This window comes from Embiotoca jacksoni, unplaced genomic scaffold (assembly GCF_022577435.1).
Source record: "Embiotoca jacksoni isolate LCO1_2020_lvr unplaced genomic scaffold, fEmbJac1.0.p SCAF_12, whole genome shotgun sequence".
Classification (NCBI taxonomy): Eukaryota; Metazoa; Chordata; class Actinopteri; family Embiotocidae; genus Embiotoca; species Embiotoca jacksoni.
In genome coordinates, this window is record NW_027185252.1 from 11,424,453 (window position 1) to 11,448,778 (window position 24,326).

At 41.1% G+C, this 24,326-nt stretch overlaps 1 protein-coding gene across 2 annotated transcripts; it reads left to right on the forward strand.

The window, feature by feature from the left end:
* The first annotated feature begins 853 nt into the window (after positions 1-853).
* Positions 854-23,196, forward strand: lrrc1 (leucine rich repeat containing 1). 2 transcript variants are annotated; one of them, XM_069144814.1, is made up of 15 exons: positions 854-1,183; positions 1,266-1,583; positions 9,466-9,583; positions 10,161-10,239; positions 11,972-12,061; positions 15,063-15,119; positions 15,298-15,361; positions 16,104-16,178; positions 16,539-16,683; positions 16,960-17,078; positions 17,224-17,307; positions 18,718-18,833; positions 20,124-20,296; positions 21,320-21,459; positions 21,749-23,196. In XM_069144814.1, the coding sequence occupies exons 2-15, from the start codon at positions 1,425-1,427 to the stop codon at positions 21,905-21,907; spliced, it is 1,578 nt and encodes a 525-aa protein (XP_069000915.1). In that variant the 5' UTR covers positions 854-1,183; positions 1,266-1,424; the 3' UTR covers positions 21,908-23,196. The 2 variants fall into 2 exon arrangements, with proteins under 2 accessions (XP_069000915.1, XP_069000916.1); XM_069144815.1 differs by lacking the exons at positions 854-1,183; positions 1,266-1,583 and adding an exon at positions 4,137-4,323.
* The last annotated feature ends 1,130 nt before the right edge of the window (positions 23,197-24,326 follow it).

Sequence of the window (24,326 nt, forward strand, 5' to 3'; positions counted from 1 at the left end):
GTCAATATGCAATATCATTGTGATTTTAAATATTTCAATATGTTTAGTATAATGTCTATTGTGATATGCTGCAATTTATTACCTTTTATCAACTGAAAATGATGTCCCCAAAGGAAACCTTTGTCAACATTTGTTTTATGTTTTCAGTCTGTTCATCTCACTTCAGTCCTTTTTATTGCAGCCAATTGAGATTGTGAAGCAGACAAGATTATCACTGTGATAAAAACCTGCCATTAATGTTACATGCACAAATTTATTTATATAATAAAATATCAGTACTTGGTGTCTGTGTATCAACACAATATTGCCACACAAGATATTGTGATTTGATGCTATATTGATTCCCCCCCCCACCCCTGGTACAATACTGTGTAAGCATCCTTTTGATGATGACTTGAGATGGCACTAATATCAACTATATATAACATACAGTAGGATAAGGCATCATATTATGAATGCTGATGATATCTTTGATATAAAATCTTTAGCCTATGCAGTAGCAATTAATTAAAGCTGTACCAAAAAAATAAATAAAAAAATCATGCATTATTTTTCTGTGAAATTAAGGGTGAAATAAATCAGCACAAGTGGGACTACTAGTATATTTACTACAAGTACAGTCCAAATACTTCTAATTTGTAGATAAATTGTTCAAACATTGGGTATAATTTTGTTACGTTTAAATGCACACTTCAGAGTTGGTATTGTGGGTCTCTTCCCCCCCCTCCCCCCCCAACATACACACACACACACACAGACACACAGTCCCCCCTGGGCTTCCGCCAGTCCTCTGTGCCCCATCATGGCGGCCCTTGCGGGACGGGACCATCCAGAGGAGGGATCGCGGGGAGGGAGGAGCAGCCGGGAACGATGACGTAGGATCGGAATGAGGGAGTGAATGTTCCGGGTCAGAAACTGAACGGGAGAGGAAATTAACTCCAGGACGAGACGGGAAAGAAAAGCTCCCGAGCATGCCACCCTCTTCTACACGGAGATGTAGCCTGTGTTTGAAACGCTCAGAAGAGGGCTTTTAAAAGCGACGGGGGTCGACGGGAAACGAGGAACCAGAGAGAGAGAGAAAAACAAACAAACAAACAAACAGGTGCCTCCAAACTACAAACTGAGACAACGACGGACGGAGAGTGATTCCCATGTTCGTCGCGACCCGACAGACGCCAGCTCGGTAACGTTACCCACCGCGACTTGTTTACAACGGGAGTCTCGGTTGTTTACTTGACCGCGAGTTTCCGCCTTGTTTGTGTTAGACGGTGAATTTCGCCCAGGACTGTCCTGCCGTAAGCAATCTGTTGCACTCCTCCTCCACCTCCTCCTCCACCACCACCTCCTCCTGCTGCTGCTGCTGCTCCTGGCCGCTGTTTGTTTATCGCACACGGGTACGAGATTTTGTCTCTACCTCCCCCGTGATGTTTCACTGTATACCCCTGTGGCGGTGCAACCGTCATGTTGAGATGATCGATAAACGCCACTGCTCCCTGCTCTATGTGCCCGATGAGATTTATCGCTACGGACGGAGTTTGGAGGAGCTGCTGCTGGATGCCAACCAGCTCCGAGACCTGCCCAAGGTAAGCAGCCGACAGCTTCCGCTCAACTCCTTTTTTTTTTTTTTTTTTTTTTTTAACCCGGCAGGGTCACACACACACGCACGCACACACACGCACGCACACGCAGTTAAAGTGTTTCTGACAGAGCTGAGCTGATCCCGTGAGAGTCCGGCGGGACCCGGCGACCGTAATTACGCAAGATCAGCGAGGCAGTTCAGGCAGGCAATCCGGAGGGTGGACATTTCCCCTCGACGACACCTCGCACCACAGGTTCACTGAAAAGTGTTCGGCGGCCGGAGTCGAGATTTCGATCATGAACGTGAGTGTCGGGTGACACAAACATTTCATGACCTATGCTGCAAAGCCCTGCCTCGTGTCAAACCCGTTTGGACAGGTGCCCGGGTCAGAAATACCCCAAACCCTTTGTGTTTATTAAACCCTACGCAAACTCACAAGTCACGTGTGTGACAATTTACCGAATAAAGACGAGAGGTGGGGGACCCACCAGAGACAGCAGATACTGTGTTATCACAGTATTTAAATAACAGTGTGATAATATTGTGATTTAAAACAATTTGCAACTTATTTATTTGCAATAATTTACAGCATATTGCGGTTTACTACCTTTTTTTTTTTTTTTTAACTGCAAATGATGTGCCAAAATAAAACTTTATCTGCATCTGCTTTGTCTGATAAAATAAAGTAATAAAGTCAGTTAATCTTACTTGTGTTATTTTTATTGCAACAAAATGGGACAGTGAAGCAGACCTATTGATCAACACGGTCATAAAATACTACCACAAAGGTTGCATGCACCTGACAAATTTATTAATACAATAAAATGTCAACAGTTGGTATCGCTGCATTGAAACAGGATTGCCACACAAAACACCATAATCCATGCTGTACTGATTTCTTGCTCTTAAGAAGCGATTATTTCACAGTGTAGATGACTGATATGAAAAAGAGAAATAGCATCCGTAGTGTGGCCAAAAATTCAAACAAGTCGGTTTTAATAGTGTAGTTTGTAATTAAACGTGAAAATGCCAACATAAAAAAAATGGATCATCATCGTAAATATCTGACGTAATATGACCTAAAATCTCCTCTGACTCTGTTGTCAATAGAGGTTGCATTTTCAATTAATGTGTCCCGATCGTTTTTCATTTTAGAGATGTCCAAGTCGGATACCTCAACTCGGCATACCTGCCGATGCTGAGCCACAGAGTGATGTAATGTGATTGCTTTTGTTCCCGAGATTAGAATCTACATCGAATTTATCAGAATATTTTTTAATGCAAGGTAAAATAAGGCCTAGTATACAAACTGAGTTGACTGTCTGCCATGTCTAAAAGAAACAGTGAATTTTACAATGAAATTAGCACCCAAAAAAATACAATTTATTGTGGATCGGTCATATTATGGCAGATGCCCCATCTGCCCCCGATCCCGATCCAGCATCCTGAAGGCATTCAGTACATAAATGTCAGAAGGGTGAAATCACAATTCTCCAGAGCCCAATGTGACGCCTTCAACAACTTCTCAACGGTTCAAAACCCAACGACATTTAATTGTTTCTAAGAAATGGGAGCAAAAGGTGCACATTTGAGAAGCTGTAACCAGTCGAGATGTGTGCTTAATTAATGGCTCAAATGTTTTGTACTTTACAAAGTGCCCGCATATTTAATGACATAATTACTCAGCACCATCTATCCACTTTAGGCTTGTATTCATGTACACACAATTTATTTTTCTTCAAGCCAGTCACAACCAAATTGTTTCGAAACTTCAAGACTACAAAGCAAACCGTGTTTTTATGACCATGAGGTATCCCACAATCCCAGTGACTATAACTCTTCACACACATTCTGAAACACTCAAATTGAAGTACTCCATCGCAGAGGTTCTATTTTGGTTTAATAGAAACCATGTAGGAGGACTGCAGGCTGCTCTGTGTGAATTACTGGCAGGCCTGGTGAAGTGGGGATACACAATCCCAGTCTTCTTACATGTGACCCTGGCGCTCTGGATTAAGTGGGATACTACTCAAAGGATTTGCATGTTATTTCCCATGAGTGTGAACGGTTCATTTAGGATTCCTCTGTGTCCGTGTCTGAAACTGAAGACCTGTGGTGTCCTTCCGACATTTGTATCGCCTGGAGCTGCCACAATGACTACTGGCTTTGTGGTTTTTGTGGGATATTCTCTTTGGAGTTTTCCAGCAAAACTGGTTTGGTTGCAGTAGGCCGGTGCTCTCAGCTCAGCTCTGACGAGTGTATTTTAAGCCTGAAAAATTGTGTTTGGTATTCTCCCTGAAACCTTCAAAAGCAAGGAGTCCATTTAGTAATTTATTGGGTTTACAGCTGTTGCTGACAAGTGGACAGATTTAGGAATGAGGCTTAATCTACTTGAGAGACCATCCTGACCTCATAGAACTGAAGTCATGGTGGGTCAGATGATAAAGCTGATTGGATTTAAGGACTATTCTGAGTCTTTGCAACGTTTCTTTCTTGCATTTGCATGTGTCTAAGTTTAAGAAAAGCTGAACACGTTCAATCCTCCAATTAGTCTTTGATTTTGTGTGTGTTATCTAACCAGAACATACAGTGATTTGGTCTACAGTTTACAGAAGAGCACTGAGGCAAGAAAAAGACAGCTGAAAGGATAATTTTGGGCTCGTCAGGCCCATAGAAATGTGATGGAACCTCCCGTGGCTGTCACACTGCTTTACTTTGTCCACTGAAGAAAAGCACTGGAACAGGTATTCTGACTGAAAACAAAGCCAGCATTATGTGTTTTGTTGTGTGTCTCGCTCGAGCATTTGTACCTTCTGCTTATGTATTTTTAAGGAAGTCATGAGAAATCAATGACCCGAATTGTGGAAGTACAGACCAATAAAAGCATAAACTAATACACAGAGCAGACATCACACATGACATTAAACGAAGGCCTCTTTCTGTCGTCTGCACCCTCCATGGATGTGATTAGCAGGTGTACTCTCAGTGTGACAAAACACACAACCACGTGACAACATAAGCATCTCTGTATTCACTTCACAAATGATCCTGAGCATGTTTAGACGATAGAGGGGTGGATTGTTTGCATGCCGACGAGAGGAACCGTTTATTGTGCTCTTTGGCATGTCACTAATGTCATCAATGCTTGCTGAGTGAACCCAAGAAACGTCCAACTGGATCAACTTTTGTATCAGTCCACTTCAGTGCTCACTACGCGGCCACATCGCATTTACCTCAGAGGTGGCTAGCTGAATATACCGCTGGCTTTATTATTGTATTGACAGGTGACGTAACGAAGCCTGGACACAGTAACATATTTCAAGTCAATCATTTGCAGCAGCAGGCAGATAAAAACATGCACAAGGCAGTTTTAATGGCAAGATGAAATGGCAAAGGTGTGTTTTTACTGCAACAAGATGAGACACGTTGAATTTGAGCAGATAGTTTCAATAGTTTGCCAAAGAAAAATCTGCTGACCAAGTCGAGATGTGACGCACGGGTCGGTATGAGTGCGTCCAACAGCCAGGCCCGGTCTCTCTTGTTTCTAAACAGCACTCGAAGAAACGAACCTTAAAAGAACAATAGGAATGCATGACTAGCTGGCTGACTCCAAATACTCTTGCCAGTTCAACCAGTTTAAAAAACGAATGCAGTTTCTACTGTTCCCAGCTCCAGTAGAAACTGTAAGACTGACTGTCAAACAGCTTTGAATGATTGTTTCTTCATCCGGGTCCAGCTGCCTTAAAATCGCAATCATAATTACCATCAGTGTCATTATACGCAGGTACAATGAAACTCTGTTCGGCTTCTCTCCGAAATTCAATAACACAATCAATGAAAGGAAGACAAATAAAAGCAAGACAACTAGATAAACGCAATACAATGAAATAAATGCTAAAGTATGCCAGAAACTTTGGAGAGAACGATAGTGGCAGCAGCAGCATGTGCTGTGTGACTATTATTTAAAAAAATGATATTAGTGCAGGTACATTAGTCTTTGATTGTGTGTGTGTGTGTGTATGTTAGTCAGAAGTCTTAAATCGGCAAAGTCTTTATTAATGTAGGTTATAATTATTTTGAATTACCATAATTAATTGATTAGTTAGTAGAGAAGAATATTAATCAGCAGCAATTTTTAAATCAATGAATTGTTTCATTTCTCCAGCAAAATGTCAATCATCACCTTGAGTGAATATTTGAACATGTTTGTTAACCGAGCAGGTTAATCAATAATGAAGGTATTTGTTGGCTGCAGCCGTAAAACAACTATATTTTCTTCTTTTTTCGAACCAAATCTTTGGCAAAACAAAAATGGTTTTCAGTCTGGAGTTGAAACGATCCTTTTGTGAACCAATTTTTCAGCTGACTGAAAATTGCTTTTTAATTTTGATAATCAGCTAATTTAGATCACTTCAAGAACATATTGATTGGTTTCAGCTCATCAAATATGCCATCTATATAAAACAAATGAATGATATATGAAAATAATCTGCATATTCATCAGTAGTAATAATAATAATAATAAAAAAATTAAAAAAAACTTCAGTCAGGACCACTTTTGTCAAAGAGAGCTTTTACTCCATAAGCGGTAATTTTACATTTGACGGTATGGCTCCGTTCTGGGAGCTCGCTGCCGTTCCACATGCTGACGTGGAAAGCCTGAGACGGGGAGAGCACAACTCCCCGTTCTTCCACGTGCCTACATGGAGGATTAGAGCAGGGAGGGCAGCAGCAGGAACCCAGCAGAACAGAGCGGGCATCAATGACAACAGAAATGACATTGATTAAAATCGGACACGGTGTACGGAGGAGCCGGGGCGGTGGTGGGTGACAGAGCGGCTGGCAGAGGAAGCAGGAAGAGTAGGCAAGGCTGAGCAGCTTTAAATAAGGCGCCCTGTTTGAGGTTTGCCAATGAAAAGCATCGCGGGGGAATCAGCTGAGCGTCAGCTGACGTGGGCCGGTCTCTGGAACAGTTGTTGAGCTATCAAGAGAGCCGAGCTTGACTTCGTGGCCTGCCAGAACTAAACACTACGCTCAATTACTTGCAGCTGCAGATCAGGCCTCAGTAACTTTTTGGAGGGCTTATTCAGACCTTTCAGAGATTACACACACTGATGGTGGTGAGGAAGAGAAGAAACAGCATCCGGTTAGAGACAGGAAGCTGCAGGGTTTGCGACCTGTGTGAAGTGGTAAAGAGAGCAGGAAGCTGAGGGTCGAACTGACTGACTAACTCATGTGATCTACTAGAAGCACTGCCATAAAGAGTCTCTGACCCGGGGCTGAGACCGTTTTAACTTCATCTTATATATATCACTATATATGTAACCTTAGAGTGAATCTTGAATTAGACTCCATAAACATTGTACACTGATGTCTTGTACATGCCCTATACCTTTTAAGGTTGCGGTCGGGCAATCAATATGAGGTTTTGCTGACTGGTAGTTTTTATTTATTAGAAAAAAACAAAACAAAACACAAAGGTTAAACTAAACTAAACAAAGTAAACAAACTATTTACAAGCTAATCACATGAACGTGTTCTGTCTGCTCACTTCCCACGAAACACCTCCAGGCAGCTGCTTTTGATCTAGAAAACAGTGCAGAAGGTGAAACTGAGGATTCAAACATTCACCTGGGACTCCAAATCTGGTTAATGTGTTCTCGACTCGGCCTGTTTTGGTTTTACTCGACTGATCGTTTGGGGCGCGGTGCCGACTGACTCGAACGGGAAGAACAGGTTTGCTGTCAGTATGTCGATGCAGGGCTCACAAAACCTGCCGCACTTTTGCAACCAAACGGGTCATAATAGAGTTATGTATTGCTCATTGATTCTCCTCTAATTGTTTTGATTGTCATCAGCAGACGAAAGCAAATGAGTGAAACTGCCTTTGTTTTCTCTTGAGCCGATCGTTTTGAATCCTCGACGCTGAACCTGTTCGTGCTTCCGACTGTGATCGCTGTGGCATAAAGGAGTGGCGTAGTTCAAGTAGGAAGTCTGAGGGTCATGAACACACCGCCATAATCGGCCGTAAAAATGTATTTGCTCACTTAATGTTAGTTTTCTGGAAGTAAACAAGTGTAGCCAATAATACCACAGAGACAGACATCTGTGCACTAATGACGGTGAATGGCTCAGTGCACAGAGGCTGCACCCTCTAATGTTTTTCCTTTTGAAATGTGAAAGTGTAATTAAGGTGGTTAGGATGCAAAAGCTCAGTCAAACATTACCATACAGGTTTGTTTGCTCCATGAGATGATGGATTAGAGGCTAGATTGAATTGTCTTTAAGACTTGTGCGGTGTTTTGTAACAGGGTGGAGTTTGACTTTTAGACCCTGGGGCCTTATTCATTGTGCACGCATTATTAAAATAAGATCTGTATATGGTCTACTGATAATGACACTAACAAAGATCAGATCTGCTGGTGATTTGTCAGCTCAGTGTCGGGGCATTTTGTGCTGCCTATGATTGTCGCTTTTATAACCTTTTATCTCGCTTACTCGCATTAAACACCCAGAACACATACAACAGGTTCTGTAGTTTGAAGTTAGCAGTGTTATATATTAAGAAATTGGAAACCACAGGGACCTGGAAAACTCTCTAGTTTCCAAAATGCAATCTTCTTTCAGTTTACAACACTATCTCACATTCTGGATGATTGAAGTGTTCACCTACAAATTTTGAAAGCCCCCCAAAATGTGCGAAGTATCCGACATGAGGTAGTAAAAAAAAGTTGCAACAGGAACAAGTGCGACAGGTGTGTGCACAGCAATAGTTTGTTTGTTTTGGTATTTCGGTAAAGATATGTGTTTGGAACAAAGTGTATGTCCAGCTCAGAGGAGTACAGAAGATATTTAACATCTAGCTGACTGATTGATTTAATAATAAAAGAGACACGTTGTGTTTTTTGCCACTGCATTCATGGACGACACCCCCCGCCCCCCCTCCCCTCCTCCCCGCGCACACACACACACACACACACACACACACACACACACACACACACACACACACACACACACACACACACACACACACACACACACACCTTTGTCACTAGCAAAGCTTAGAAAATCCAAAGCCCAGAGGGGACGTTCATAAGTTTTTCCTGTTCATGCCAAACCATGAAGAGAACCTGAAGCAATACTGCTTGCTGCGTTACCGCCACACGGACAAGGACCTGCCTGCTTTTGTTACGGAAGTCAAGTATCTGCTTGTGAGAATTGCTTTTGCATTTTCAATAAGAGTACGATCTGCATCTTTTCTTTTTTGACCTGGCATCCAGTCACACAGTCAGAACAACAGAGTGGAGAGGTTACAAGGACGACTTAGACTGAGACTTTAGAGGAAAAAAAACCTTCTGTTTCTCAAAAATTTTCTCATGGGGATTTTGCCAGACAGTGATTCTTGAATATAACATATTTATGACTACTGAATGAGTTTTGAAATTAAGAATCTTATTCGGCCAAAGCGAACCGAAAGACTCATGTTGACGGCCGTCTTATTATGATCTTTTAAGACTAGATGGAACAGTAATAAAATCCGGCATGTTGAGCTCGCTGACTGGCCTTTCTCATCGCACTCGTATTGTAATGCTAAAAAGCCGTGTGGGCTAAAAGCCTTTTTCCTTCTTTTGCTTTCAGTCAAATCCTCCAGCCATCTGAAAGCTACTTTAATTTAAACTGATTAGCTGATAAAAAAAAAAATCTGAGAATATGTTGGTGCATCCGGTAAACAATGTTTTTCTGGCATGGTCCACTTTTGTTGATCAAGTCGACGTAACTCTGCATTCAGTCCAGGATGTACCAAGTGTTGTCAAAGAGCCACTGTTCAAATTTGATACTCTTTGAAGCTGTTTACTGAATGTACATTTTTCTTTACTTTTCAGCCATTTTTCCAGCTGGTGAAACTTAGAAAACTTGGCCTGAGTGACAATGAGATCCAGAGACTGCCACCAGAAATAGCCAACTTTATGCAGCTGGTAGAGCTTGATGTCTCTCGAAATGGTAAGAGGGGAAAACAGCAGTATAGCACAAAAGTGAACTACAACATTACCACAACTGTGCTTCTACGTGTTTTATTTATAACTGTTCGAACATGTATGTACAGTTGAGCAGCAGCGCCAAAGTCAGCAAATGATTCACTTTGACAGATTTACTCCTCATTAGTGAAGCTGTTGCCACTAACAAGCATTAAACCAAAGCGTGCTTTGAATTAGCCTCAATCTCCCAGAGCTGTTCACAGCGGTGAATGTGAAACCGACGTCTGAATGTGAACCAATAAACCCCCCCCCACAGCAGTACATCTTGTTTTGGTCCAAACTGAAATGCATTGTAAGAATGAGGTCTGGATAACGTATTGAATAGTAAACCAGGTTTATCCTACACTAGATTTGCCTTTATTGTCGTGCCCTGTTGTTGTTTATCATGTACACTCAGAGCTACTGTCTTTAACATGTTATTTATTTCATTATTTCATCGCTGCTGTATTGTATACTATTAATTTTTTTTTGGAAGTTAGCACATGCTTTAAGACAAATGTTGAGTCATTAAGAAGTGTCTTAACATTGTTTTTCTTCTGTAGATATTATGGAAATCCCAGAGACCATTTCGCACTGCAAAGCCCTCCAAGTGGCAGATTTCAGTGGAAATCCATTAACAAGGTAATCAGCTGACAGAGTGTTGGTTTAGAACCTGCCACCGTATTTATTACTTTTAATATGTCTCTTCTAAAGGTTTAGCTAAAGCCATGCATTTTGTAGTTATTGATCTTCCCATGTAACGTAATGTAAAAAGTATGAGATTAAGTTTGTCTTTCTTGTGAAAAGGAATTTATATTTCATGTACGTTGTGTGTTTTAAGCTCCTCTGCTGTTACGCTCGCCACGAGGAACATTTCTACACTTGACAGATTGCAGATTGTGCATCGCATGCTTTTCATTGTGTGGGTGAGATCAAGTCTCATTTGCACCTCAGCAGGCGCAAAACCACATTGCTTTGCAGTTTAAAGGCAACACTGACTAGTATTACAAAGGCATTGGTGCTCGATACATTTAAAGTGCACACAAGCTTACACAGACACACACTGGCACACACAACACACTTTTTCCACAGTAGTAACCCAATTTTCCACTCTTACGTCAGTCCTGCTTTAACAGTTTAATAGTAAAGGTCGAGTTACAGCTCGGGGTTCACAGGAATGTGATGTCATTTTGTTGTCATGAATGCATTGGGCCCAGTTAGTATTCTTTAGCCATGTAAGTTGCCGGTATATTCGCATATGAAATTTGGATGGCAAATAAGCATTTTATAAAAAAATTTCCCCTCGGGGATTAATAAAGTAACTACCTAACCTAACCTAACCTAACCTATAATTAAAGCCAATTTGTGTTTAAAAAACTACCATGATGATATTAGAAAACATTAACAATGATTTAGTTATGTATAATTTTATTAAATGAGCTTGGACTTGATGGCAGGTTCCAGATTGAATTTCAGAGGTGGAATCTGTATTTATTAGCGGGTTTTAGTTGACATGCAGCTCCATAATGAAGCCAGGGGAGTGTGCCTGGGTGCACATACAGCACAAGGGTGCAGGTGATGGCCAGTCAGTTATTATGATTTGCTGAGAGAGCCTGCTTCTTAAATACATGAAGCCTTTCTGATTTTAAGTATTTGTAAATTAGGAATTCAATAAGATCTCTGGCTTACATTGATTCTGAATAATGTCTCGGATAGAAATACAGAGAAGCAGTAGGGTGCTCAGAGGCAATTACAAGTGCAACGGCTGCCCCCCAGAAATGGATATAAGCTCAAGTGATGCAGGAAGTATCGTGCTGTTGTTGCCGCTGTGGAAAGGTGTGACCATAAAGTAGAATATAAATAGTCCCATCTGGCCAACCTGAAATGTTGAAGAGGACCTTTGTTTTTAAAAGTAAAAACAAGTAGATAAATTGTCTGACTAAAAGGATGATGGATCCATTTACAAATGGCTTATTTTAGATGCTGCTAATATCATGGACTGTTTATGAAGCGGGTGTGTTTTTGGAGGAGATTTTTTTCATCTCAGAAAAAAAAAATGCAAACTGTCCAGGAGCCTTTAAAAATATAATCCCAGCCTAATATCCAATAGTTAGTTTTTTATACAGGCGCGGCAGAGGGAAAAGACGAATGGCAACAGACACGGAGACAAAATATATCAATTTATCAACTTTGTAGCAACACGGGCATCTGATCAAAGTCCTCTTTTCTCTCCTGTTATAAAATGCTGGTTCAAAATTCATCTGCAGCGTTGATGTCAAAAATACTGGTTGAAAGATTTCAAACATTTGCATTCAATTATTCTCTGTAAACACTTTTTGCATCTGACATCGTGGCCTCTGTCTTATTCCTGCAGATTACCTGAAAGCTTTCCAGACCTGCAGAGTCTAACATGCCTCTCCATCAACGATATTTCGTTGCAAGTTCTTCCAGATAACATCGGAAAGTAAGTAAACACAGTTTTCTGCCAGTAGAACGTCTCCTCGCCCTTTCATAGCGGAGGCAAAAAAATAAATATATATTGTAGTATTCACCCTGAAATGACTGTTACCATGGTAACAGTAAACACAAAACCTTGTGTTTAGGACGCCCCTAAATCTTTTCCAAGTCGGAAAAACCGTGCGATAATTAACATAACAAAAGGCACACATTTCTGCGAGTTTAATACCAGCCTCCATGATGTGATATCTATCTTTTACTTTGCTCGACCAAAGCACTAGAGCATGAGCAGCCACAGTTTCCCTATGAAATGCACTGAGCTCAAAACATTCCTTTAGAGTGGCACTTCTCTGCGCGAGTGACTCTGTCTGCTGGCAAAGTGGCCGGGTTGACAATTGATGGTGGTTTTTTTTTGGTTTTTTTTTTTTTTTTTTAAGCCAGTGAACATAAGTCCTCCTACACAGCCAATTAACATGCATTATGGCAGCACCCCTGCCAGCAACAATTTCACAATCCAGATAATTAGTGTTGCTTCCGCTAAACGGACGCTGAGCAGTAAGCGCCGTCCGTGCTCGCATTTCTCGCTTGCATTGTGTCCTTTTCCCTGGTTTCTTAACAAAATCTCCTCCATCTCGTTGCATCAGGCACGACATACCAAACGCATTACTGTTCACAGACATATCAGTCACCGTCCTCTGCTCGGCTGCTTTGCCTCGTTCATGAAAGGCAGAAGGCTTGTTGCGAGACGGCACATAATCCAGAGTAGTGAGAGGCATGCCTGCCAACATTCTTATTCCTATGGAGGTCTCTTTTTTTTATTGTTGACTTCAGTTGTAATTGAATTTAATAACACAACTATGTGCTTTAAGGTCAAAGTGTCCACAGGAGATGTTTTTTTTTTTTAGTAGAGGGTTGGAATTCAACGGGTAAAGTGACTTTAAACCCTCACAGGGGGGGATTTAAAGGGATACAATGATTTTGGATGTGTGAAAAATTCAGAGCGTTTACATTTTTGACTCGTTTTCTCAGGAGTTATTTTTTTGTGCCATGGTTGCATTTTACTTCTTGGTCAGGCTTTTTCATTTTTTTCATTTTTACATACATAACACGTGCATGGATGGTGGGTGAGAGTCTTACCGTGTCAAATTTCAAAGGTCAAAAGCCAGAACTGTAAACTTTAAAATCATACTGAGCCACTTTTAGATGGACTGTTTTGTCTTGATGTTAATGTGGTGATGCAACGTAAAGCATTTGCTCTAATGATAGACACAATAAGACACAAGGCATCACGTAGATGTTTTATTGTCTATTTAAGGCTTTTGAATCTGTATCTGCTGCTTTTACATTTTGTTTTGAAGCATTTTATGTTTTATATGCAGCACTTTAAATCGCCTTGTAGTCGAAACGCTCTACAAATAAACTCGCGTTAACAACAATCCTTAATGTCATGTGCTAAAACTGTAATATAGTTATTTCATTTGTTTTAAATGATTCAGCATCACGTTAAATTTTCTTCTCAAAGACTTCAGTTCAACATTTAAGCCAATCCTAAAATCCATGAAACCAGTCAGAGAAGATTTAATTTAACTTGGTTGCTTTGAATTGAATGTTGCATCAGAAATGACTTTAATAAGATTTCTGCTTTGTGTTGTGCCTGCTTGCAAACATTGTGCTTGTTAGCAACACCGTGATTTTCATACACAGAGTTGATTTGAGTGTCTTCCTAAGAAGACTTGTTTTAGAAAAATCCTGTTCTAGTTGGCTTTTTCTCACGTTGTTGACCAAACTGATCACAGACTGTGGTGACCTGTGCACATAACCGATTTCCATGATTTTGAAAGTGCACCCAGTCTCTCAGGCTTCCCTCTCTTCCCTCTCGTTGCCTCATGGTTACGGCACGTCCCACCACACATGTCCCATATTTATCCTGTGTAGCACGACGACTTGAGGCCTGCTCTCTGTCAAGGGAAAGGTGGTAATAAAAACCATAACACAGTCGGGGAGAAACGCCGTGGGTTTTTAGAAGTAGATAAGATAACTGTCTGAGGTTAAGCGACGTCAGCGGTTTATCTTCCGAGATGGAAGGGTTGTCCGACAAGAAACCTCCAGACGCTCGATGCATCGCGCTGCATCATTTCGCCGATCACTGAAGCCGCATGTCAGACAAGCAGATGCTGGAATTGGGAAGATCTGGTCTGCCTTTTTAATCTCTGGCTCAGTGACCTGCTGTGATGAAAGCAAAACACGGGCAGAGAGCAAGATGAATGGAAAGTAGCAGTCGTGTTTCAGCCTGTCATTCAAGAGAGATTTCATATAGACGAAATTAAGAGGCAGCTCAAACATACCTAGATTGATTCTGTTAAGCTCCTTGGCTTAGTCTGCACGGGCAACGTTCATTTGCTCACATTATGAATGGAGACTGCAGTGCCGCTCTGAAGTCTTTTTAATCATCCAGAAACTTCACACACACACAAAAATATATATAATTCTTTGTCAAATTTTTTCCCCATTAAGGAGTTTAGCTAATTGACTTATAATGTATGTTGGCTTGGTATTTAGATCGGAGGCATGTTTTAAAAGATGTTGACCCCTCGGGCCGTCTCTTGTAGTCTGAACTAAATAGTCTGGGTTCTGTTCAACGAGATAAGACTTTGTACTGTACTAGCTGGCTGTTGTCGTAAGATTCTGTATTAATTTGGGTACACGTACAAGGCGTACCAAAGCATCGCTGCGAGAAGATAACTCCGTACTTTGGTCTCCGACGGCCATATAGACATTTGGCTCTTCATGTAAAATATGCGGCGATTGTTTATGTTGCTGCAATTTTACAGCCACGATAAGACAGACACACCTCCAAAGTACTTCCTGTTCTCAGATATCTGATCGCAAGTGGACCTTCTGCGGCCATATTCAGCTTTCTGAAAAAAAACAAACAAAAAAACATCTTTGTTTTAGAAACAATCAGATAAATGTATAATCATCTTTTCTTTTTTTTCATGCCGTTGCAGCCTGTCCAATTTGGTATCGCTAGAACTCAGAGAAAATGTGCTGACATTCCTACCAGAGTAAGTACTCAACCAGTTGAGCTGTTTTTGTGGATATGTGTGTATTACTTACTTTAAAAAAAAAAAAAATTTTATTGGAAATTTTAAGCAGCGGCCAACAGTCCAATTAAGGTTGTAAGTAATCGAACATACAGCATTTTGACTGTATTTTAATGAGTCTTACATCTGCCTTCCACAGGTCACTATCTCTGCTCCACAGACTTGAGGAACTTGACCTAGGCAATAATGAACTTTACAGTTTGGTGAGTTATTATTTTCTTTACTGTTGCTTATTTATTATATTTATTATTATTTAAGAATGCCACGTGGTGTCCAAAATGAGTAGGAGAAAACTTTTTCTCATTTCCTTTTTCTTGTCGTGTCCAAGAAGATTAGGATCCCTCGAGAACAGCTTTCACCTCTTATCACGCAGATGGGAGGATGGCCATCTGTTTTGAGCTTTGGTTTTAAGTTGTAATCTTGCGTGAGGGTGGTTTAACTCTGAAGGGGAATGATGTACAGACAGATCAAGCAAATTCGGGCTGCCAGGGAATGAGTCAATCAAGTATTATTTCATTTATTATTTATTCCTACTTTGTGCGTATATTTAATGTACTTAATTTAGTCTGTTTGATGTTGTCAAGAGTTTTGATATCATATTTGATATCAAAATGTTGGCACAGTTATATATTATATTTATTTCATAAATCTGGTAGAGTAATGTTGAACAGATGCATCAACGCTCAGAAGGTTATGCATTTGATACCATAATAAAATTCTATTTTAAATCTATTCATTTACATTTAACAAATTAGTGCGATGCCAAAAAGCAGCACTACAGGTGCAATACCTCACGGGAGAAAGCAAGCATTGTCTAAAACTCGTAGAGGAAGTCACCATGAATTTGAATTTAATTCATTATCAGAAGCAATTGACTGATATTTCTTCTGCTTCGTCTCTTTCTTCTGTATTTTCCCGGCTCTCTCTCTTACAACTCCCACACAGCCCGAGTCAATAGGCTGTCTCGTCAGCTTAAAGGACTTATGGCTGGATGGAAACCACTTGGCTGAAATACCTGCTGTAAGATGATCATTCAATTTATGTCTTTGTTTGAGATTCTGCTATCATCTCCATTAATAGTATCACTGTTTACTAATACTAATCTTGGAAAGTGCAGTTTTGTCTTGATATCATGTTAAACAGTCAAAACATTAAAAAAAAAAAAAATGTTACAAATGTGTCAGGTAAATTTAGTGCAGTGATCCCTTTAAATATTATTGTGTTAAGTCATGTTAATACTATCGGAGTAGCCAAAGTTCCAGATTAAAAATGGCAAATGGCTACGAGACTTTTCTGCCCTTTCTTTCTCTTTCTTGTGTTTGCTGCTGTGGTGTTGTAAACCTCAGTTTGTTTACCACGACTCTTTGCTCTAAACCTCAGGAAATGGGAAGTATGAAAAGCCTGCTGTGTCTGGATGTATCAGAAAACAAACTGGAGCGACTTCCAGAGGAGTTAGGAAGCCTGGGGGCGCTCACTGACCTGCTGGTGTCTCAGAACTCCATCGATAGTCTACCAGAAAGCATCGGTACGCTTGGGAATTCTTCCCGCTCTTTAGTAGCGTGATTACTCACTTACTTACTTACTATATATATATTTTGACAGTCTTATCTAGTCGCTTAGTTCTCTCTGCGTATATTGCGATCACAGTGAAAACAGTCCATTACGGATAAATATGTACTTTTACAAGATAGCAGCATAGATTTTGCACATTGTCACTGTAAGTGCCTCAATATTTGTAATATTTAATATATATATATATATGTATATATAGTGTTGAATCATATATTTTCTTTCTCTGCAGGAAAACTACGGAAACTTTCTATATTGAAAGCCGATCAGAACCAGCTAACGTATCTTCCAGAGAGCATCGGAAACTGTGAAAGTCTTACTGAACTTGTCCTCACAGAAAACCAGCTGCAGGTCTGTTTTTTTTTTTTTTTTCCAACTGTATTTATTGGGTAATAAACTTTGATACTTTCATAGCCAAAGCATGCTCATGCTGATGTTCTCGCTCATTTAAATTTTTTTTTTTTTTTTTTTTTTTTAAATTTTTTTACTGTTGCAGAGGTTGCCTCGGAGTGTTGGGAAGTTGAAGCGACTGTCCAACTTCAACTGTGACAGAAACCAGTTAATGTCGTTACCGAAGGAGGTAAGCTTTTCATAATCTACATCGCTCCACTAAAAGTTTAAAGTGTGCAGAGAAAGTGAAGTTTCTGATTAAAGAAAAAACAACAACAACAACAACCACAACCCTCAAATGAAAAGACACAATAAACCAAACAGTGAAGCTTTCACCACCTGGAACACTTTCTGCCTTCAAGTGGTGCAAGTGTCAAAATTGCAGAAGCTTTTCCTGTCTTTGCTTGTAGGTGGCGCACAGACATGTTTTACATCTTCAGGTCTTAAACGCCATTGAATTGAATTGAAAATCATTTTTAAATGTGCATTTTTCTGCTGTTAAATTGAACCTGTTCTCAGTGCGTCGCTGTAATGCTCTTAAATCAGACGGCCATTATTGTAATTGAACGTTTTAACGTGATAAGAGTTGAGTTAAAACATAAAGTTCATTCACGTGTGGCTCGACGGTCTTCTTGCTCTCCGTGCTGTCACTTCATTTGCACTGCTCAGTCTTCTGGTTTGCTCAGCTCCGTCCGAGTGTGTCCATTGTGTTTGTGTGTGACGTTCTTTTCCAGCCTCTTGTCTGTTGAAGTGAAAGCGCGCCTGGTTTAAAGCTTCATCTGAAAGGCTTCTTTAAACCCTCTACAATGGTCCTGTGTCTTAATGATGCAAAGCCTTCAGTGTTCGGAGAAAAATAACAGTTCAACACACTTGGCCTGCATCGTGAATCCATGCTATCACTCATCATTGCATGACATCTCTAGCAGTCACAGTGTAACCATGGCCCAAGTATTGATTCTGGTGTTGCTGAGTTACTTGACCATTGGCACAGTTTTATAGATCGTATTGATTGTTGATAAGTTAACCGTAACACGTTTTTTCCTGATTGAATTCTCTCTGTACTCGCATGGAAAAAGGCACGGTAATGAATTTGAACCGTTTTGTTTACTATAAACACATTTACTTGTGTGACTGATGAGTTTATCCTGCACCCCTATGCGTGACGAATCCAACAACACTCCCGTTGCACATCGGTGTGTTCAGCCGGCCCATCGTGTCTTTGTTTTGTCTGGCTACTAGACCTAATTGTTGCTAATTGTCCCTCTGCCACATCCCATTGACATGTCTTTGGTCTGCCATCAACATCACCAATTCTGGGACAAAGTGCCTAAATGCTGACAACAGATCAACTCCGTTTTCTATTTTTTTTCTATTTTTTTATTTCGACGCACACGCACACACGCACACACGCACACACACGCACACGCACGCACGCACACACACACGCATCGAGACAGCATCTACGATGGTATCAAGAGAAGTAAGAAACGGAGCACGAAGCAAAAACACACAAGTGTTTGTGTGTGACCGACATGTCTTTACGCCTCACCGCACTCGTGCACTGCGACTCGTGTGAACCACGTTGTCTCCTGTTACTTAGATCGGGGGCTGCAGCGGCCTGAATGTTTTCTGCGTACGAGAGAACCGACTGACGAGGATACCGTCGGAGCTGTCGCAAGCCACAGAACTGCACGTGCTCGATGTCTCCGGGAACCGGTACGTTCAAGCAGCCGGCGTAGAAAAACGCCAGCTTATCAGGGAAATGTTCCACAACACGGCAATTGGCAACAAAATGTGAACCAGATTCTGAAACGAGATGAAAATGGGTTTTTATTGTGGTTTAAAGACACTTGATAAGGTACTTGTTTTTGACTTTCTGAGGCCTCAAGATCATCCTGATATTATGACAATGTTGATCCCTCGGTGAAAAAAAACAAAAAAACAAAAATCAATTCACGCAAGTGTTGGAGTTTGTTTATCTCTTAAATCGATGTGCTGATTCCTGAATTGATATTTAAGTTTTTGAATTGAATAAATAATAATTAACAATAATAAATCTTCTCGATAAATAAAAGCTTTTAGCTAACCATTAGCCCAAGAGCTTGCCGGTTAGGTTGATGGCATCGGCCTGTGAACTAAAAAGCCCATTAGTTTGTGGCCGGGCATTTCCTGTTTCCCGCTCAGTGAATACGTCCTTTTACTTTTGATCAGCAGTAACAGTTTAACCCTTCGTTAACCGCAACAACTACATCAACACTTCCAGCCTGAGACAAGCCGAGTGCTTCAGAAGAAAAGCACCGGTGGTTCTGTTTTTAATCATTTCAAAGTCGACTTTAATGTCAACCCACCATATGTACAAGACGCACAGAGAGATTGAAATATTGTTTCTCCCACTGTGCGCAAAATAAAAGATAAAACCCAAAAAGTATAAATATGTAACAATAAAAAAAAAAAAAATTGAACAGACAAATTGCTTCGCTGCAATATATACAAGTACAATGTAGTGCAAACACGGGTCCTTACAAAAGCACTTATTTAAACTTCATTATAACTTTATCGGAGCAGTATTTTATTCAAGCTTATTACATCAGTACTCTATTCAACTAACATGCACAAGAATGTCTACGTTGGCGGATAGCCTACTGCCCTCCTAAGTGGTTTTCTTAATGGCAGATTTCTTTTTAGCATGGATTTAAGACAGCGCCTGCAGGATCTGAGCAATGATGCGGCTAAAACGCAGAAAGACTGACTGACATTTGATGTGCATTGGTCTTTAGAAGTATGACTAATGATGTACAACATTTCTAGAATATCAACCTACGGCGTAGCGTTCCAAAAAAAACGAACTCCTCCGCACAGACAAAACAACGGGCCAAGCGCCTCGTCTGAACGTGACACGTTTACTAATCCAGACTGTACACACAGCACCGTGTTGCATGCTTTGGAAAATAAGAAGCAGCAGCAGGTATCCGGTGCGCAGTGATTTATATTCCTGTTCGTGTTCAGGCTCAAGCACCTACCGATGTCGCTGACCACGCTGCGACTGAAGGCCTTGTGGTTGTCAGAGAACCAGTCGCAGCCACTCCTCACCTTTCAGACCGACGAGGATCCCGACTCAAGCGAGAAGGTGCTCACCTGCGTGCTGCTGCCTCAACAGCTGTATGAATCGGACAATAAAGGTAAGTTGTTGTTGTTGTTGTTTTTTTTTTTTTTTTTTTTTTTCCAAGTGGGAGCCTGAGATAATCATCTGAGATAAGTCCTTTGTGTCCTCAGGGGGCAGTAGCTGTATCTAGACATCACTCTCACGCCAGACCGGTTGGTTGAAATGACTATTTGTATGCGCACGCGAGTAGATCGGTGTCTCCGTCCCCTCGTGTGACGGGGCTTCTTCTGCAGTGAAAGGGTGCCAACTCTCGACATTTGAGGAAACGCCCCTCGTCGCCTCCTGCGTCGTCTCCCGACGACTCGTTGCCCTGCGGTTTTGATGACATTATCACATGATCTGCTCGGGGAAGCACAGTGTGTCCTGCTCCCTCTGATCCTCTCCTGCAGTGGCTGTCGATTATGAGGTCCTGTGCGGGATCACGGCGCCTACACCAGATCAGGCCCTCTCCCGTCCCTTGAGGCCCTCCTTGGTTATGTTTTTCAGATGCGCGCTGGATTGGACAGCTAAAGAGGCTTAGCGGTGGCTGGCCTGCTGCCATTAAAGGCTCACCCACTGGGTATAGAGATGCGTCTGAGGCATGGCTCCATCTCTGCCCGATACAACTGTTAATTGTCGTTCTCCCCCCCCCATGTCATTCACAGACCTGCGGAGTATTTTTTTTTTTACTCCAAAATGCTTGTTACCTGCTTGCCACTACATTTTGCATTTTGAAAAGCTGTTTGTTTCTCCATGAAAAAAAAAAAAGAAACGTTCATTGGTTTTGTTTTGTGACGTGCTGTCTTTATCTTATGGGAGAGATGCAGATATGAAGCTGCTGGAGGTCAGGCGAGTGAGGCTGAGTTTGGGGGCAGGGAAGATTGGGTTGCTGTAAGCCTGTGACTAAGCTGGGATTTGAAACTGTGATCTGGCAGTTTCTGGCTCTCTCTTATTAGTGCTGGGTTATGTGACAGCTTTCATTTCTTGAGTCGGCAGATTGAGGAGAAGCAACCATAACAACCGTATAGATTTTAATCTGCCGAAATATTTCCACCCCCAGGCTCCGATAATCTGGCCCGCTGTGGAGCCCTGGAGAGCCTGGTGAATGACATGGTCGATGACACGTGGGACAACAAAGCCGTGAACAGAATCAGTGCCATTCACTTCCTAGATGATGATGAGGACGAGGATGACGACAAGGTGAGAACGGCAAAGCTTGACGGCGCGACGTGACAAACGGCAGAGGGAATATGAAAAGCCACCGTGAAAAGATAAAGGCTCACGATATTCTGTAATGAATCCCCCCCCCCTCCACTATTAAACTGTAACTCGTTGCCAACAAGCACATTTTACATAAGGTTTCTCCGTTATATGTTGTTACTTGTGAATGATCTGCGATTTATTTCTCTTCTCCTCTAATTGATCTCTTCTAAACTGGCCGCTAAAAACAGACATGCACCATTAATTTGAATGGGTTTCCTTCACTCAGGGAACACTGCTGCGGCGGGCCACGCCTCACCCCGGCGAGCTAAAAACCATGAAGAAAGCAGTCGAGAACCTGCGCAACGACCTGAACGCCGCCAAAGGCCTGGACTCCAACAAAAACGAGGTCAATAAAGCTGCAGACAGAGTGACCACGTCTGTCTGACCTTTTACCTCAGAAATGTTTTTATTTTTTTTTTACCTCCTGTGTCTCGCCGTGTTGTCCCACAACCCCCGCAGCCCCTATTCTTTTTTTGTTTTTTTCTTTTACCTACAAACCCCGGTGTGGCCTACCCCTCTGCTGATTGAACCCTGGGACGCCCGTAACCCGACTCCACCTCCAGCCCTGTGTGAAACCTGCTCAGTCTACCAGGGCTGCAGTGCCTTCCTCTTTTTATGAAATGTCCACAGCAATTATCTGCACAGAGATGCTCCCTTTTAAAATATATTTTAAAGATTTTTTTTTTTTTTAAATGGCTTTTAAGGATATACATTAGGTAGTTGCACTATTTGAAGTCTTTTTAATGTGGTCAAACCTTCTTACATGTATTATATATTTGTTCTATATCTTTTTTAAAACACTGGGTGAATACTTCTTTTTACATTTTGGGCAAACAAAAGCAGGAGTTTTTGGACATACTGATTAAGGATAATTGTATAGTCTCTTGTGAATATTGATACTTTTATACTTTTTGGCAGCTCAGATGTAAATAAAAATGTATAGCAAATTTCTTAATCCATTGCAGGTTTTTAAACTTTATTTTTCCTTTTTTCAAACTTGCTACATTTCTTCTTTTCTTTCAAAAAAAACAAAGCAATGAACAAAACGGTCACTAAAGTCTTATTCAATCCATATAGTTGTCACTAGGTGAGCGGATGGCCTTGGATCCTCTTATTGTTCATGTGTAAAACATCTAGACCTGTTCTTGGATAATAAATAGATTAATTAAGTTTAGATTAAAGTACTGCACATCAGACTTTAATTACTCATCTGCAATATAATTATGCAGAAGTAACATTGCTGTCTTATTTATGTATGTGCTGTGCTTCACTGCTTTGCAATGTTCTTCAGATAGATGCCAAAAACAGCTGTAAAAAGTTTTCCTTCCCTTTAACAAAGAGTACTGTAAAAAGTTAATCATCGGAGGTTCACACCACAAGGACGGCATCCTTTAAAAATGCAGTCGGTAAAGTTCCACTTTAATGCACTTCTCAGCGTTGCTCAAATCTTATTCTTTTATATGGTACATGATAAATTGTATTTTGTTTTTAAATTGATTGCAAAAAAAAAAAGTGGACCAGGAAACTGGTTCACGTGTTGGTTTTATTTCTGAATTCTTTTCTGATCAAACTGCACAAAACGGATCTAAAAAAAAAAAAAAAACGGCACCTGGGCCTCGAGATCTGGATGACTTTTTAACCACTGATCAATAAAACGAGTGCAACACTAAACAACATGTTTGTTATTCCTTTAATTCTTCTAGGCAGCCTGTTTAGTTTAGACAGAATATCAACTGCGTTCTGGCCTGGTGTCATCGCAGCTGAGTTGAACTTCATGTAATGGTCAGATTTAAAAAAAACAAAAACAAAAAAAACGTGAGGTACATTTGGTTGGGTCTTATCATCCATATCCAAAAATAATATATTGTCAAAGTAAGCTCAGACCTGAACCGCCTTGTGTTGAGGTAATAAAAACAGACTCCCGTTTCCTGACCCTGTCATTTTTGTTGTTGTGTCCAGCATGCTGTGATGTTTCTGTAATGCTCTGCCAGCATGTCACTCGTCTTCCCTGCATGTGCTGCATTGCTCTACCGATGCTGACGTTTTTACTGCAATGCATATATATTTGACTTTTGTGCTCATCACATCTCAAACAGTGAAACTAGAGCTGTACAAACAAGGAACATTATCAGTTTGTAGCACAGATGTCAGTGAGACTACAGTGCACTTTAAGCATGACATCGTTCTTTGCTCTTTCTTTGCCTTCAATTCATTCATAAGAAGAACACATTTTGGCAAAAGGCAGAAAAAGAGGCAAACAAATGAAGTTTTGGAGACGCAACTTCTAGGCTGCTTGTTAGGTCTTCAAAACAATGTAAGTGAGAGAGTACTCCAATTACACTCTGAAGTAATGATTGTTTTTGATGCCCCCTGGTGCATAGGATAAGCATGCATTATTAAAAGTGGAGCGGCCTCCTGGCGAGCATTAGTTCTGACCGAGGATCAGTTTTAGAGGAGCCCTTCTGCTCCTACTTTACATCCTGCATTCACAGCTGACCGGGCTACACTTGCATTCAAGATGAGGGACTTATTTTCTACTACATCTCCAACGTGACTAGTTATTTTTTTTTTCCAAGATACTACATTGAAATCAAACTTTCAGCAACAGGTGGTGTCCTCCGGCGGTCTCCAGGAGAGTAGAGATCCTCATACTAACGCGCCCCTCAGGACCAGTTGCCAAAACTGGGTCGTCCCGGGCCTCAGCTGGCAGGCAAAGTGTGTGTCTGCAAAGTGTCTGCAGGGGAGACCTCAGTCGTTTCTGAGTGGCAGCTGCTCCAGCGCAGAGAAGGACACGGAGGAAACTA

Excerpts from the sequence above, each read along its gene's own strand:
- lrrc1 (XM_069144814.1), top strand. The coding sequence starts at position 1,425 with ATGTTTCACTGTATACCCCTGTGGCGGTGCAACCGTCATGTTGAGATG. Across the intron at positions 18,834-20,123 it reads CTCGATGTCTCCGGGAACCG|GCTCAAGCACCTACCGATGT; the intron begins GTACGTTCAAGC and ends GTTCGTGTTCAG. Across the intron at positions 21,460-21,748 it reads AGGACGAGGATGACGACAAG|GGAACACTGCTGCGGCGGGC; the intron begins GTGAGAACGGCA and ends TCCTTCACTCAG.